This window comes from Chrysemys picta, chromosome 8, assembly GCF_011386835.1.
Source record: "Chrysemys picta bellii isolate R12L10 chromosome 8, ASM1138683v2, whole genome shotgun sequence".
Taxonomy (NCBI): Eukaryota; Metazoa; Chordata; order Testudines; family Emydidae; genus Chrysemys; species Chrysemys picta.
This window is the reverse complement of record NC_088798.1, coordinates 68,859,426-68,874,763: the sequence shown is the minus strand read 5'-3', so window position 1 is coordinate 68,874,763 and position 15,338 is coordinate 68,859,426. Positions and strand designations below refer to the sequence as shown.

General features: G+C 50.2%; 2 protein-coding genes across 21 annotated transcripts in view; one reads left to right on the top strand and one right to left on the bottom strand.

Moving 5' to 3' along the window:
• The window catches only part of ATF6 (activating transcription factor 6), a 357,879-nt gene that overhangs the window by 325,500 nt on the left and 17,041 nt on the right, over window positions 1-15,338 (top strand). For 14 of the 17 annotated variants that reach the window (XR_010590059.1, XM_065555757.1, XM_065555760.1 and 11 more), the window contains one exon: window positions 845-7,025. The exons of the other annotated variants lie outside the window; for them this stretch is intronic. Coding sequence is in view for 12 of the 14 variants with exons in the window: in XM_065555757.1 (XP_065411829.1) it covers window positions 845-1,053 (209 nt within the window). In the remaining 2 variants the exon portion in view is untranslated. Of the gene's footprint in view, window positions 1-844; window positions 7,026-15,338 lie in introns of those variants that run through there. 17 annotated transcript variants of the gene reach the window in all.
• OLFML2B (olfactomedin like 2B) overlaps window positions 10,207-15,338 on the bottom strand; it is a 103,241-nt gene continuing 98,109 nt past the window's right edge. For all 4 annotated transcript variants that reach the window (XM_065555750.1, XM_065555749.1, XM_008175106.4 and 1 more), the window contains 2 exons: window positions 13,383-13,559; window positions 10,207-11,994 (listed from right to left, as the gene is read on the bottom strand). In XM_065555750.1, coding sequence (XP_065411822.1) covers window positions 11,393-11,994; window positions 13,383-13,559 — 779 coding nt within the window. In that variant the 3' untranslated portion in view covers window positions 10,207-11,392. The remainder of the gene's footprint in view (window positions 11,995-13,382; window positions 13,560-15,338) is intronic.

Sequence of the window (15,338 nt, the reverse complement as noted above, 5' to 3'; positions counted from 1 at the left end):
AAATATGGTAACCCTACATTTTCCATTGCACAATCTTCCATCTTGAGGCACAGAAAGCAAACTCAGCTGACTACTTTAGAGTCCTAGCTCCAAAGGCAAAAACCTAAGAGATCCCCAGAGACACTGGCTTTATTTTTAATGACTCAGATGTCCTTCTCCTCCACACACACACATCTTTAAACCCTGGACAGTAAGCACCCCACTGATTGCATTCCCCAGCCAGCTCAGAGCCTAGCCCCTCTCTGCGAACATACAGGCTCTCTAGGCAATGGAAGTGCCGTGGGTTCAGGGCCTGGCAGGGTGATTGACTGTGAGGGTTGGTGCAGGGCAGAGGATTGTATTCCCAGCTGAAATGGTGACTTGTCCTGTCCCTGAGTTTTATGCTAAAACATTTTTCAAGTAGTGCTATTGTCCCCAAAGGCAAATGAGCATGTGTAGCACATATCCAGCTATAGCCACTGCCCAAACCTTAGAGATGGACCCTGGGCCCAGGCACCTCTCTCTACAATGGGCCAACCCAAAAGGCCACACAGGAATGCCCAAATTTCCCATCTCCCATAGTCTGTGTCCACAGCAGGTTGTAGGTAGTGGAGCACGAGCTGGTTCTAGCTGCTGCTGGAGGGTAGCATGGAGGTGTCTGTTCTTCAAGCCTGGATTTAAGACTCCCTGGGCCTTACATGCCCCAGAGGTGGCTGCATGCACATGGTTTATGAAAACTCTTTGGGTCCAAAGGCCTTAGAAAGTATCTTTATATCCTGGTTTCAAAGAGTTTTCCCAAACTTCAGGCCAACATAACAGAAAGGAGATGCTGCTGAGGTGCTAATGCTGCCCTTTCCTTTTTCAGAGAATGTGATAAATGGGCAGGACTACGAGGTGATGATGCAGATAGACTGTGAAGTGATGGACACCAGGATTCTGCATATCAAAAGCTCCTCCATACCCTGGTACCTTCGACAACAGCAAGGGAATCAGACCAACCCCTTCTATAGCGCTGCTCCCACCGTCCCCGAGACAGCCCACCGCATGAGAGCAATCGTGGAATCACTGCAGTAGCTCCCAGAAGCCTCACAGCTGCAGTCCGTGAGCCTCAGCAAGGAGGCAGAGATGTTTGGTGACACAAATGCAGCTTTCACCACTATCACTATTACTAGGTAAACAGCTGGGGATACCCAGCTCCAGCACTAGGCCCTATCACTTGCAGTTAGTCTGACCTTTCCAGGACTCCTAGAACTGCAGAGGGCTCAGCCCGGGCGTAATTCCAACACTGATACTCCTCCTCAAGTGGAACGTTTTACCAGAACCCTGTGACGCTGCCCTGCCCGTTGCCTTCCCAGCCTTGCTGGTGCACCCTGCCCAGCCTCTTCCCCTGTCTGATACATCCCATGATGGCCCTGGGCAGTGTTTGACATCATCCTGGTAATGACAGCGAGTGAACGGACATCCTGCAGGGACCGGGCAGGCAGGAGAAGGAAGCTGGGCAGACGGGTGGTGATGTCTGGGAGTGGCAGTATGGCCTGCTGGTCAGCAAGCAGGGCTGGGGCCAGGAGGACAGGGCCTTACCTGCTGTATGATCTGGAATAACTTCCTTGACCTGTATTTCAGTGTCCCCATTTATAAATTGGGGCTAACCCCTGCCCTACCTCACAGAGGAGGGGGTTCTGAGGTTTGATTAGCTGCTGTTTATGGAAAGCTAGGGATCTTGTGGAGGGAGGCTCTGGTAGATGTCCAGAGTTGCAGTATTTATTTATTTACACTCAAGCATATTAGCAAACAGGGCAGGAGAAGAATAGGCAAGTTTAACTGTGGAGGGGGCAGCGAGACATAGGGTGCCCTAGAACTGACATGTCCTGTACCTGTGCAGAGGTAGGGCTGCAGCTTTTGTCTGGAACTGTGCGCAGTGAACCATTCTGCTGACACTCTGCTCTGTACTTAGTGCCAGGTACCAGGATGGGAGAAAGGAACAGCTGGCCTGGCCTCTATGGTTCCCCTTGCAGGCAAGAAGAATGGCTCCATGCAGGAACCACTGCAAAGCTGAGCTCTGCACTGTCCAGAGCAGGCACACGCTGCACACCCCTGGAATCCTCCCCCACAGAGCCAAACCAGCTCTACTGCTTGCAGAGCTGCTGCCCTCATGGAGGAAGACTAGGGACTGGATTTGGGCTAGATTTTAAGATTCCCCCAGTCTAACTTCCTGCAGCGCACAGGACGTGGTGGGGATTATTCCAGTCTAATAGTTGTCACCACTACAAACTTCCTCTGGCTGCTCAGTCTGAATGTATTGCCCTGGAATCCCATTCCACGCAGCACCCTCCATTTCTGGTCACACTAGGCAGCTCCTCGCTCTCCAGGCACACGCACTCTTCTCACCAATAGAAGGGAATTCCTGCCATTTGATTCCATGCTAGCTCCTTGTGGGAAATGAATAGCATTTTTAAAACACTCTCATGATTGAGAAAAGCTTTGTCCCCTTAGCATGCTGAGTCTCCTTCCTAGCGCAGAAGCCAGCATTATCCTTGGATCATTTGGTCCCTGGAGAAAGCCAAGCTATGTGCAATTTAATATCTGTGGAAACAAACACCAGACGCTTCCTTAAAAGAGAGATTTGGGGAAAAATACACAAAATGTTATAACAATGAACCTTCCTTTGTGCCCTGTATGAGCACAGCATGTTGGTTCACAGTGTCTTTTTAAAGAGCAGCACACTGCCTCACCTGCACCTTGTGGTGCACCTTTGACTTGCCAGAGAGTGACTGCCACATCATCTGTCATGGTATGTGTGACGGGTTGGATCACAGAAACCCCTTTGGGAGCTGCCACCCGATGTGCAAAGACTACCCCTGCTTCTGTTTTCCCTGCCAGCTCAGGACTCCAGCACCCTGTCTTGCTGAGCCAGACACTCCCGTCTGGCTCCAGACACAGACCCAGGGTCTGAATCTCCTGTCCCAAAGCTGCAAGTTACCTGAAAACAGCTCGCAGTAGTGCGCTTGTCTTTTAGCACTCAGATGCCCAACTCCCAATGGGGTCTAAACCCAAATAAATCTGTTTTACCCTGTATAAAGCTTATGCAGGGCAAACTCATAAATTGTTCGCCCTCTATAACACTGATAGAGAGATATGCACAGTTGTTTGCTCCCCCAGGTATTAATACATACTCTGAGTAAATTACTAAATAAAAAGTGATTTTATTAAATACAGACAGTAGGATTTAAGTGGTTCAAAGTAGTAACAGACAGAACAAAGTAAGTCACCAAGCAAAATAAAATAAAATGCGCAAATCTATGCCTAATCAAACTAAATACGGATAATCTCACCCTCAGAGATGTTTCAGTAAGTTTTTCTCAGACTGGACACCTTCCAGGCCTGGGCACAATTCTTTCCCCTGGTACAGCTCTTGTTGCAGCTCAGGTGGTAGCTAGGGGATTCTTCATGATGGCTTCTCCCTCTCTGTTCTCTTCCCCCCCTTTATATATCTTTTGCATAAGGCGGGAACTCTTTGTCTCTCTGGGTTTCCACCCCCCCTCACTGGAAAAGCACCAGGTTAAAGATGGATTCCAGTTCAGGTGACATGATCACATGTCACTGCAAGACTTCATTACTCACTTGCCAGCACACACATATACAGGAAGACTCACAGGTAAATACAGCCATCTGCAGACAATGGGAGTCATCAAGATTCCAAACCATCATTAATGGTCCACACTTTACACAATTACAATAGGCCCTCAGAGTTACATTTTATATTTCTAGTTTTAGATACAAGAGTGATACAAATCAGATGATCACACTCAGTAGATTATAAGCTTTGTAATGATACCTTACAAGAGACCTTTTGCGTGAGGCATAGCCCAGTTACTTACATTCACTTATTACCGTATTTTCTCTAAAACTATCTCAGTTACATTATATTGACTTATTATCAAGTTTTTATAAAACCATATAGACTGCACAACGTCACAGTATGAATCATGAGATCAGACACAAGTGGCCCTAGCTCCCCATAAAAAGGTCCTGTCTGTCACCTGGCTGCTGCTACAACATGGGGCTTGTCTAGAACAGAACTGTATGGGGCTCCCAGGCCCAATCACTATGGAGCAGACATGCCAAACCCATGAAAAAAAGGCAGAAATTGGGCTTGTTTTTGACTTAATTGGCTTGTGAGTTGCTTATTGGCTAGTTTTTGGTTTGTAGCTTGTTGCTTGTTGCTTCTTTTTTTTTTTTCTTTTGATCGGCTCCTGGCAAGCAGGGGCAAGAGGGGAGAGAGTCAGGGGTGCACAGCAGGCCCACCACAGGCCCAGACTGCACGCCAGGGGATCTAGTCACATAGAGTATAGGGGTTCTTAGGGTTTTGGCTTGTTTTGGCCTTGTTTTGAAATGGGATTAGCTTGATTTTTGGCTTGTTGTGAAAGTTGGGGTGCTTATTTACCATGTGAAAGTTGGCAACTGTGCTATGGAGGCAGTGTCCCTGCCAGCTCCTGTGTGTGTTTAGAGTCACTACGATGTATTTTAGGCAATATGGGATTTTTATTTTTTAAATGTCATGTCTGAGCAGCTTGGCCCTGATCCAAGTTAGGCAAATCTAGCAAGAAGAAATCAGTCAGCTGAGCTATCTCTTGTACTTCCTGTTATGGGATGTTCATTTTATGTTAGTGGTTCTCCAATCTCATGGGGTCCCTTTCACTTGTGTGTGCCCTAGTTTGTAATGGAGCATGGGCTCCTTAGAGCTGGGGGCCAATGCCTTTGAGTAGCCCAAGCTGCATTGCAAGTTACAGGCCAGACAGCTGAATGAGAACTGGGCAGCAGGGCAGAGAAATGCCCCAATAAAATGGGTGAGGCATTGGGCACCAGCTACAAAAAACAGAACTACCAGCGGAGGTGAATACCTCCATAGCAAGGAACCACTCTCTTCTGCTACACAGTGACCATTTTTCCAGTGCTCCAAAGTAATTCCTGCAGGCAGTGGGAGTCGATTGTTTTACAAATAAGAGTACCTGGAATGTTGGTGACTGTAAGATGTGGTTTACACTAGCCGTTAGACCTTGTACCCACTGGCTGTGTGAACTCTGGCAGGAGAACCAAGGTGGTAGCCTACAGGCACACTAACTAATGGGATATGACAGGAGACAGAGCAGGGGGTGAGGCAGGGGTTACTTTTACAGTGTGGGATTTTGCAAGTTTGCTGTGGCTTTTTGTGGGTGCTTGGGAGAGCACATTCAAACTTCCCAGCTGATGGCACTCTACATTTAGGGCTAATGGTGCTGACTTTCAGGACAGTAGCTGCCAATGTTTACCTTCTGAGAGGGGAAGGGGTGCAGACACCTTGTTCCAGTTCTTGTACTCATGTATTTTGCACCAGTGCTTACAATGGGGTCTGCAGACGTACCAGCTGAGGGTGGATGCTGTAACAGTCCATGAGGAACATCTGGTTAAAAGCATTTACTTTGCAATTATATTAACCTTCCTTTACCAGCATTCTGATACCACAGATCATTGAAGGGATCCAGCCCTTGGCAAGTGTGATGAAACCTGTGATGAAAGATGTGTGTGTTTCTAAGGATTGTACTAAATTCTGGTGATATTTAAGTATCTTAACCATTAAACTTTCTCTTAAGCTCATCTGAATGGCTTCCACACTTTGACTGCAAATCTCATTGTGAAAAGCGGTGGTGTTAGAGCAGACAGCAAGAACACTGCAAGACAATCTAGAGTCCTTAAGGGTTGATTGTGCAGGTTAAATTGCCGAGTTCAACACATTAATTTGGGCACCTCGATCTTGAGTAGTTTGTTTCTATTTGAAGGGACAGCCAAGATAAAAATAGCATCATCTTGCTTAAGAACACACCTTTCCTGGGTTACTGATACCTCAGATTATTAAAGTGAACTTCTTTTAATCATCTTTTTCATCCTGATGCTCTGTTTTTCCCTTCACTCACCTTAGATGGTGAAAGCAAATCTACTCAGGTTCTTATATAACCCTCATCACTGTTTTGAATCCCGCTGTTCACTTTCATGTCAGTGTCACTTTCTGGCTCCCATTTCCAGCGCAGTTCTGATGTCTGTGTTTCAGTCACTGCAGGGGAATATTTAAATCACCCTAAGAACTGTTTTACTTGACGTGTTGTTTTAATTTCACTGAAATATTTCTATTACAGTTTGCAAAACACTTTTAAACAAATCCAAATCTTAATTTTGGCCTAAAATAAATGGATTCTGTCCCTCACAATCTGATCTCCCCAGCCTTACAGACCACCAGCATGTCCTCTTGGACCAAATCTCTGCACTCCGAAGAATTTGATTATTCATGCTCTCTTAAACAAAATGAGATTTCTGTAGGATTTTGCAACAACTGTGGGAAGCATGTATTCAAATGAAAGCTGCAGAGGTCTTGGTCCCCATGGACTAGAGCCAGCTGGGAGCATCAGGGACTCCGTTTGTGTATCCCTTGCTGACCAAGGAGCAGGCCACAAAATAGTGAAAATGCCTGTGCCTTGTCTAAAGTAGTGCTGCCCCCTTTTCTAGCACTGCCTCTTGCAGACTCATCCCATGACAGCCTAGCACCATCCCCAACAGTGACCAGATTTGGGACTTTCTATGTTGGAAAGACAGTAATTAAATCATGAGCCTGGTACAGCAGGCTCTTCACACGCTGAGCTCCCATGCACTTCCTAAAGCTTCAAATCCAGTCCTAAATCCATAGACTCAGTCCTGCAGTTGACCCCCCAGACAGACCTCAGCACTCAGAGGGCCTGACTCAAGCCAGCAAAGGTGACCCAGCAGGGCATGGACTGTGCAGCACATCCTGGAAAGTTCGTAAAATGGATGCAGCAAGGCTATTCTTACCATTATTTTTAGACCCTCAGAATAAAATCCTGTTTGGGGTATAGGGGATGAGACAGCTCTGATTTTGCTTTTAAATGATATGTGGGATCACTGTATGCAGAAAAAAATAACTTTATTTCATTCTCATAAATGAGTCCATCTGTGTTTGTAATAAGAGGAAATAAAATCATTTTTAAACTTTGTTCTTATATCTATTTCCGTTTCTGATATGAGAGAATGAAAAGCAGAGAAATTCTCCACCGATGGAGGGAGGAAACCAGTTGAATTCTGGTTGCCTCCAGGACTTGAATGAAGCTTTCGCACTTAGGTCCTACTCTCTACTCTGAGTAGGCCAAATCTTTCCAATGGAATTCTGTCCCCTGAGGCAGGACTGGAGAGTACCGGAACGGCCACAGCAGAGGAGACCAACTGGCATATCTAGTCCTCACCAGTTTGAAAACCCAGGACTTGATGCTGCAGAAGAAGGGGGGAAACCCAAGTTTTGTAACTGTGTAATACTAGGTGAGGGAAGGAAGGGAGAGTAGCTAGGGTTACGCCCTAAAGATTTGATTGCTACTAAAGTGTCTGTAGGTAATCTACCACTTGTTTCAATGGCTGTGGTTAGAGGGCTGGGGAAGGGGGTCACCTTTTTTCAGTAGTTAGGGATTACAAGTTCCCTACATTGTAATGTCCACAATGGTTGGAACTGGGAACCAGTCTGACTTGCCAGTGAAACAATACAAGACATTTTCTTTAGCTATTTTTTACCCACTCCTGCTGCTGTATGGACGTGTTATTCCTTGACTTTAGCAAAGCTTTTGATACGGTCTCCCACAGTATTCTTGCCAGCAAGTTAAAAAAGTATGGGCTGGATGAATGGACTATAAGGTGGCTAGAAAACTGGCTAGATCATCGGGCTCAACAGGTAGTGATCAATGGCTCCATGTCTAGTTGGCAACCAGTATCAAGCGTCGGTCCTGGGGCTGGTTTTGTTCAGTATCTTCATTAATGATCTGGAAGATGGTGTGGACTACACTCTCAGCAAGTTAGCAGCTGACACTCAACTGGGAGGAGTGGTAGATACACTGGAGGGTAGGGATAGGATACAGACGGACCTAGACAAATTAGAGGATTTGGCCAAATCTTCTTCGGATGCATAGAGAAGAAGTGAGGTTTTTACCCACGAAAGCTTATGCCCAAATAAATCTATTAGTCTTTAAGGTGTCACCAGACTCCTTGTTGTTTTTGTAGATACAGACTAACACTGCTACCCCCTGATACTTATTAGGGATATAGGTAATGGTACTTATTGTAGTAGTTGTGAGCAACTCCTTGACACTTCCCAAAGTCCCCTGACAACTATGAATATAAGTACTGCAGCAAATCTTCTCTCCCCCATCCCCACTTTCCTCAGAACATGTGGTGATAATGGGTTTGGGGCTTTAGCTGCACAGCTGGCAGCATCTCTGCTTGCCATGGCAGGGCTGGCAGGGATAGGACCAGAGCTGTGCGATGCTGGGAGCAAAGCTGGAGCCTGCTCAGCCCTTGCCCACCCATTACAGCTACGCATGCCCTCATCAGGAGCAGGGTCATTCACGCCGGGCCTGGCCATGTAACCAGTGTAGTCCTAGGCTCTGGAAAGCAGTGCATGGGCTTACATAGTGCAGTAGCACCTCAGCCCACCTGCCCTTGGCACTTCCCAGGTGATGCATGTGAAATACCAGGTTCTCATCAGCCAATGTGGGCATGTTGTTTGCAGCACATGTAAATTAGGAAAGTCATGGTCTCATTTGCATGCTGGACCATGCTTACTGGTGCATCCTTCCAGCTTGTGGCCTGGGCTCCCCAGCCACGACCAAGCAGAATGGTGGGAGGCTGCCACATAGGAGGGTTTCATTGTAGGGGGTGATGTACATTCTGTGGCCTTGCTGACAGCAGACAGCTCTGCTGCGGGGAGGGAGTCCAGCCATAATCTGTCTCCAGGGGACTCTCATGGGGTCACTGCTGTAGGGCTGGACCGAGGTTCCATATTGCACCTTTTGGGACTGCCCCCTCTGCATAATGATTGTGCCAACCTTACAGCTCCCCTTCCTCCCCACTCCCCAGGCCTAGCCTCATTCCCTGGCTACTGTCAGCTCAGCTCATGGCCTTGGTGACCGTGTCAGCACATGTGTGTGTGTTGGGGGGGGGGTTGGTGTCACATTGAGCCTTAGCGCCTGGCTGCTGCCGTGGGCTGGCTCAGTCTCATTTAGTGCAGGATGGCCCCAGGGACACATGGGTGCCATGGGACTGCCTGGGCAGCCGGCACAGGACTGGCAGGGATTACTTCCTTTGGGGCACAGCCTGATAACTGGTGCTCCTGGGCAGGCAGATGGCAGCAGCCACCGACGGGCCTTTCCTGCCCTGGGAGGTGCCCGATTTCCTGCCACTGCCTATGTATGGGGTGGCTGTCGGTGTCATTGCCACTCCCTAGTTGTGTGCATGTGTTCCCCAGTCCTGCAGCCATGCTGTGTGTGGTCCTGTGCGTCTCTGTTCGGCGCTGCTCCCTCTCCCTTGTCCTGTGGCCCTGGGATGGGCTCAGGCTCTGCTGAAGGACATGGGAGGATGCTGCAGGTGCTCTGTTCAGCAGCCACCACCTGTTCATAGCTGGCATCAGTGCTGGTCTAAGGATGTTCGCAGGGCAACTGGCTTGGGAGGGCGCCTGCTAGCGCTGAGCCTGGCAGCTTGAGGGGCAGCGTACTTGTGTCTCCAGGGGCTCTGTGCCCAGCAGTGCTCCTTTGCAGGACCTTTTTCCTGGGCTCAGGATACAGATGACCTGGACACCAGTTGCAGGATGCCCTGACAATGGGCAGCAAGCATAACAGTCCATCTGCCCTGGCTGTATGTGCCCCTGAGGTGGGGGCTGGACTCTCAGGCCCTGCACCCATAGCGCTGTTCAGAGATGACGGGGCTGCATGGAGAAAAGTGCCTGGCCCTGAAAGGCATAAAAATTTGGAAATCCTACACCTGAATCTCAGGTCTGGAAATTGTGCCAGGGATAAAATCATTGGCAAAGGCACCAGCAAAGCCCAGGCCTGGAGCATCTGACTGGGGGCCTGTTCCCAGGGGCCTGTGCACCTGCTTAGCCCAAGAAAGTGAATTTTCAAGTAAGCAAACAGAAGGGCCTACTGCGGTCTCTGTGACGTTAGCCAAGCCCTGGCCTGATGCTCCCTGCTTCCTTTGCACACCCCAATCTGTCAGCCACTGCTGGCCTGGAGGTGAAAGGATGCCCAGCATCTGTTCCCAGCTCCCTTGGCCAGCCCATCCCCGACCTTTCCTGGGGAGCATTTTCCATTTATTTTTTTGCCACCTGAGAATATAACAAACCCCAAAAATGCCCCCAACAATTGCAAAGGTACAAGAATGTTTATTACTGGATGTGTATAAATACAACAAGCTGCTGGCAGAACTGTGAGCGCGTGTCTGACAGGCTGTAAATGCGCCACAAAAGTTGAGTGGCAGCAGCAGGGGGGATGGGCCATATAAACGGACCCCCAGGCCAGGAGCAAACCTGAAGCCCAAGCTACTCTGTAGGATGGAGCATTTAGTGCAGGTCTCCATAAAGCAGACATGAGAGCTGTGGGGCAGTGCTGCTCTCAGGCTAGGCTCCCACATGCATGGTGCTCCCTGGAAATGCAGGCAGACGACCACACTGAGCATCTCCAGGAAAATGCAACCAAATGGCAAAGCTCAGCTGCTGCCCAGGGAGATACAAGTAAAAGCAAATATTGTGGGGGTCTCCTCTGGGTGACAGAATCAGCTACATTTATTTACAAAACGACAAGGCATCCCACCGGTTTCTGGCAGGGTAGCTGCCAGCGTGGCTCCCAGCATGGCAGTGTCTGGTCATCTACGTGCTCTCAATAGCAGGACAGACGTGTGAGAACTTGTGCCAAGGGAGCACTGGTCTGCATGTGTGGGCACGTCATATGAGCAAGGGGCAGAGCTATAGCGACAGCTTATGGCAGCAAAGGGAAATAACAGCACCGCCAGCTCCCAGGATGCCATTCACACGAAAGAGGCTGCAGAGCAGAAAACTTATGCCCCAGCTTTCAATGACTGTCCAATTAACACCTGTGGCTGTTCGCAGGCCAATGGGACTGTCACCAACCTGACTCAGTGCAGACAGAACAAACTGAGCACCCTCTGAAAGGAGAGGCCTCGCCACCACTGCACGCTAGACATGTTTGTGCTGAGCAAGAAGGCTGCTTTGATTGCTTTTTTATTATTTATTGGTTAGCAAAAAAGCAACTAGCTGTATTTGTATTGTCCCTTTGTCTTGATGGCGCCACAGCAGCCACCCCACTGCAGAGGGACTCATGAAGCAATAGCCTGCCCATCCTTCCCGCTCGGCGTAGGAGGCAGCAGTGTCAGTATAAAAGAGAAGGAAGGTTACACCAAAAATAAAGGGTTTGATTCTGGCCTGTGGACTGATCTACAATCCACTTTAAAAACAGCATTTCCTCTTGGATTTGTACAAAATAATAAAAATGATAAAAGGTGCTAGTGGTCCTTTCAGTGTCCAGTGGCCAGGGTCTCAGTAAGCAAAGATCACATGGTATGTGACCTGGTGCCCATTGTCCCAGCCATAGAGCAGGCGGTCCTTGGGGTTATAGTCTATCTGGGTGATGTAGGAGTACTCGTTCTCGAAGAGTAGTCGCGGGATGATCTGTGTATTTGTGTGGGTGTCAAAGGCGTATGAGATGTTGGCATTCCTGTGGTTGTAACTGTCCACAGCGTAGAGCACACCGCAGATAACGAAGCAGTTCCCGTAGAAGTTCCTGCGCAGGCCTGTCCGCCACGTGGTCTCCTTCTGGGTGCTCAAGTCGGCAGCATTCAGCTTGCTCAGGACGATGACCTCCTGGCTGAAGCCTTCGTAGTTGATGGCTGGGTAAATGATCCACAGGCCATTCTCGTCCACAGCAAAGTCCACGTCGGAGTGGCCCTGCCACCGCCATGGTGTGGCCTCCTCATAGGCCACATCATGCAGCATGGCCCAGGCAGCTACGTACCTCTGCTTCAGGTCGTATTTAATGATGTTGCGCGTGAAGGCCCGGTTGTAGTAGAGGGAGCCATTGTAGACAGCATGTCCTGTCCCAATCCAGCTATACGGGAGTTTGTAGGAGTTGCTCCAGCGCCCTGGACAGCAGATATATTGCACCAATTAAACCCTTGCCCCTCTCTCTCCAGGTTCACCGCTTTCCTGCCCCCACCTGTCACTCAGCACCCTCCTTCCCTCAGCTTTTGGTGGCCCTTTTGCCCCATTCACAGGTCATCTGCATCCTCTCCACTTCAGCTGCTAGCACCGATTAGCACTTGCTGTGCCTGGGATGTGACAAACCCTGGTCATGCTCTGCTGAGTCACCCGGCAGGGCCAGTTTCTCTCTTCCAGGCAGGTGACCCGTTGCTCCCCCACCACTTACCTTCCTCACCCAACCTGGCACAGAGTTTGCTGGAGTAAGTGACACCAGCCCAGCTATGACACCCAGACTACATTCTCCAACCCACACTGTTCTAGTGCCTTCAGGTGCGTGCATGGCCCCCATCACCATTGTATATGGGCGCCATATTGTTCCTCAAGCACCCAGAGGTGGGGCCAGACCCTTTCACAGAGGGGGACTGAGGCCCAGCTCGTCCCCATTGGCTTTGGTGGAGTTAGGCACCTAAATACATTTGACGCTCTGGGCCCCAGCTGCACAGGGCACCTGCCCCAGCAAGGCACTGAACCCAGGTCTCCCGAGTGACAGGCTAGTGCCCTAATCGCTGACCCTTCCTTCCTCTCCATCCTTCTCTAGCCCCTGCTCCCTCCCACACTCCCCTCCCTGGCTCCATCATGGAGCTAATCTGAGCTATGAACCGAGGCTCCTTCGCACTGGACGTATACTGCATGCTGCCTCCGTCCTACTGCCCTGCATGTCTCCACCACCAGCCCTGCTGCACCTTTCCCTGGCTCTCTCAGAGCAGCAGTTATCACCTTCCCCCGCACCCCGGTGACTTTCATCCCTCTGTCTCAGTGATCCCAAACACGCCCCCTACTGGCTAACTCTAGCTCGGCTTCTGACCATTCTCGGGACCAAACCGTCCCTTTCCCAGGTGACTGCTGATCTGCAGCTTGGCTCTGATCAGAGGCTCTCTCACCAACAGCAGGGAAATCTTAGTGCTTCCCGGCAAGGAGCCAGGGCAATTGAGCTTGGCCTCCTGCCCCTGTCTGGAGCTCACAGGAGTCCTGTCATTACCAGCAACAAGCAGAGAGCTGGATCTGTGCCACAAGCCATGGCTCATTATTGGATGTATTGCTGTAACACCTAGGAGCCCAGTCATGCCCAGATCCTGTTGGGCTAGACACTGTACAAAGAGACATCCCTCATTCTCTGCTCAGCAGCCGGGATACAGACTAGGGAGACTGGTCCATGCCCCACATGCACCACTGGGAGAAGTACGTTGGTTTGTGCAGAGATGGTCAGTGACATGGTTCCAGCACAAGTACAGAGACTGGGGAGGACCAGGTGAGCAGCCGGAGAGCGTACCTTGTTTGAAGTTCTCCAGGTTTCGGAATTCTACCAGCGTGTTTCCATAGTAGTAGTTTGTGACGTAGATCCGCTCATCTTTGGCTAGCGGATCCTTCATCCAAGCGCCTTCATTCCGCCCATAAGTGTTCTGGGTGGTGGGGCCCGAGATGGTGGAGAGCGTATCTTTGCAGCGTCCTAGGGCAGGGGAAAGGAGCAATCACTCACTCTGCAGTTACTGGGGATGCAGGGTCTACGCTGAGCCTCTTCTCTAGCCACAGACTGAGGCATCAGCCCACTTCACACAGCTCAACAAGTGCCATTTCCCACCCACCCCAGCTGCTTCAGAAACCATATCCTCGAATTGTTCCCCATTGCCAGCCCTGTGAGGCCAGCAGATGACCTGCCATGCCACGCTTCATAGGCACTAGCAGCCCTGTGCCTGGGTCCTGCAGGGTCCTCTATCAGACAGCCCCACTGCATTGAGCAAAGCCGACTCCCTTTGGTAAATTATCCCTGTCTGCTCCAGGATGAGATCAGCCCATTCCCCTGCAGCAGGGATGGCAAATGTGCCCAATGCCATTGCAGCATCCAGCGGGTGCTGGCACAGGAGCCAAACTCAGGGCTAGTGTCACTGCACAAGCTGCGGAAATTCACAATGCTTTCAGGGGAACCTTGGCCATGTCACTTGCCATTGAAGCCCAGAGAAATTTGCAATTTCTTAGGGTTCTCCAAAAATTGCTGAAATTCAGAGGGTTTAACTCTTAAATCCCCCCCAGCACCAAAGCTGGAGTATAAGCAGAGCTACATTCGCTGTGTCTCAGCCATGGCCTCAAAGGGATGTCTGCCTGCTAAATGCTGACAGGCATTTGCACAGGTGAGCCCATGGCCTGGACTGGCGGGACTGGTTCAGGACCAGAGTGGTAGAAGGTGTTGCAAACCAGGATCCAGGGGCGACATTCACAAAGGCATTTGGGCCCCTAACTGCCTCTTTAGGCATCTAAGTCCAGCCGGTAGGCACCAGTGACGCTCTCAAACCCAGACTCAGCTGCCACCCAGCCCTGCAGGCACTTCAGTGTCCCCCCAGAGACTGATGCTAAGGCCTGACATGACTGGTGCTAAGGACCATGTTCTTCAGGCCTGCCTAGAGAGGCTGCAGGGAAGCAGCCAGAGTGCAGCAGGACCAGTTAAAAGGAGCTGCAGGGGCTGAGCAGGGCAGTTGCTGGCTGGGCCCAGAAGGGTGAGGAAGGAGTGCAATTGATATCTTCAGCCCTGAGGTCAGGGTGAAGACGAAGGAGCTACATGGGAAGTGGCCCGAGGAATAGCAGCAGCAGCTATTAAATGAAGCAACATGTGGCTGCTATTTGTAGGGTCCCTGGGTCGGGACCTGGAGTAGTGGGCGGCCCGGGTCCCCCCACTTGAGGTGGCTTGAGCCCCAAGAAGGGGATAGGGACTGCTTAGAGGCCCAAGTGACGGGCAGAACTTAAAGAGTCTCCAGGGAGGAAGCCTTGGGGCACTGCTCTATACCAGGGCAGATACGGACTTAGAACTAGGACAGAGACAGGACTACTAACAAGGGCACAGGTGCAGGCCCTGTTGCACTGCCTTCATGTGTTTAGACAGTGTGTAACTCGGCCAGAGGGCTGAGCCACTGAAAACCCACCTAATGAGGGCAACAGCTGACAGTGGGCACCACAAGCAGTGAGCACAGATTCTTACCCAGCCGACAGGAGGCACTAACGAGAGGTATCAGGCAGCTTGGTATCAGAAGGGGGATCTTTACAAATCAGCCCCTGAAACAAGGGGACAATGGAGGCGGCAATCTGCCTGTTAGTGGCAGAACAGCAGCAGAACAGGACCCAGAGGTGAGCGACAAAGCTGATCAAAGGGATGGAATGCAAGTCATACGAGCAAAGGCTGAAGGAACTGTGTTTAGTTATGTTTAGTTTGGAAAAGAGGAGATTAAGGGGTGATATG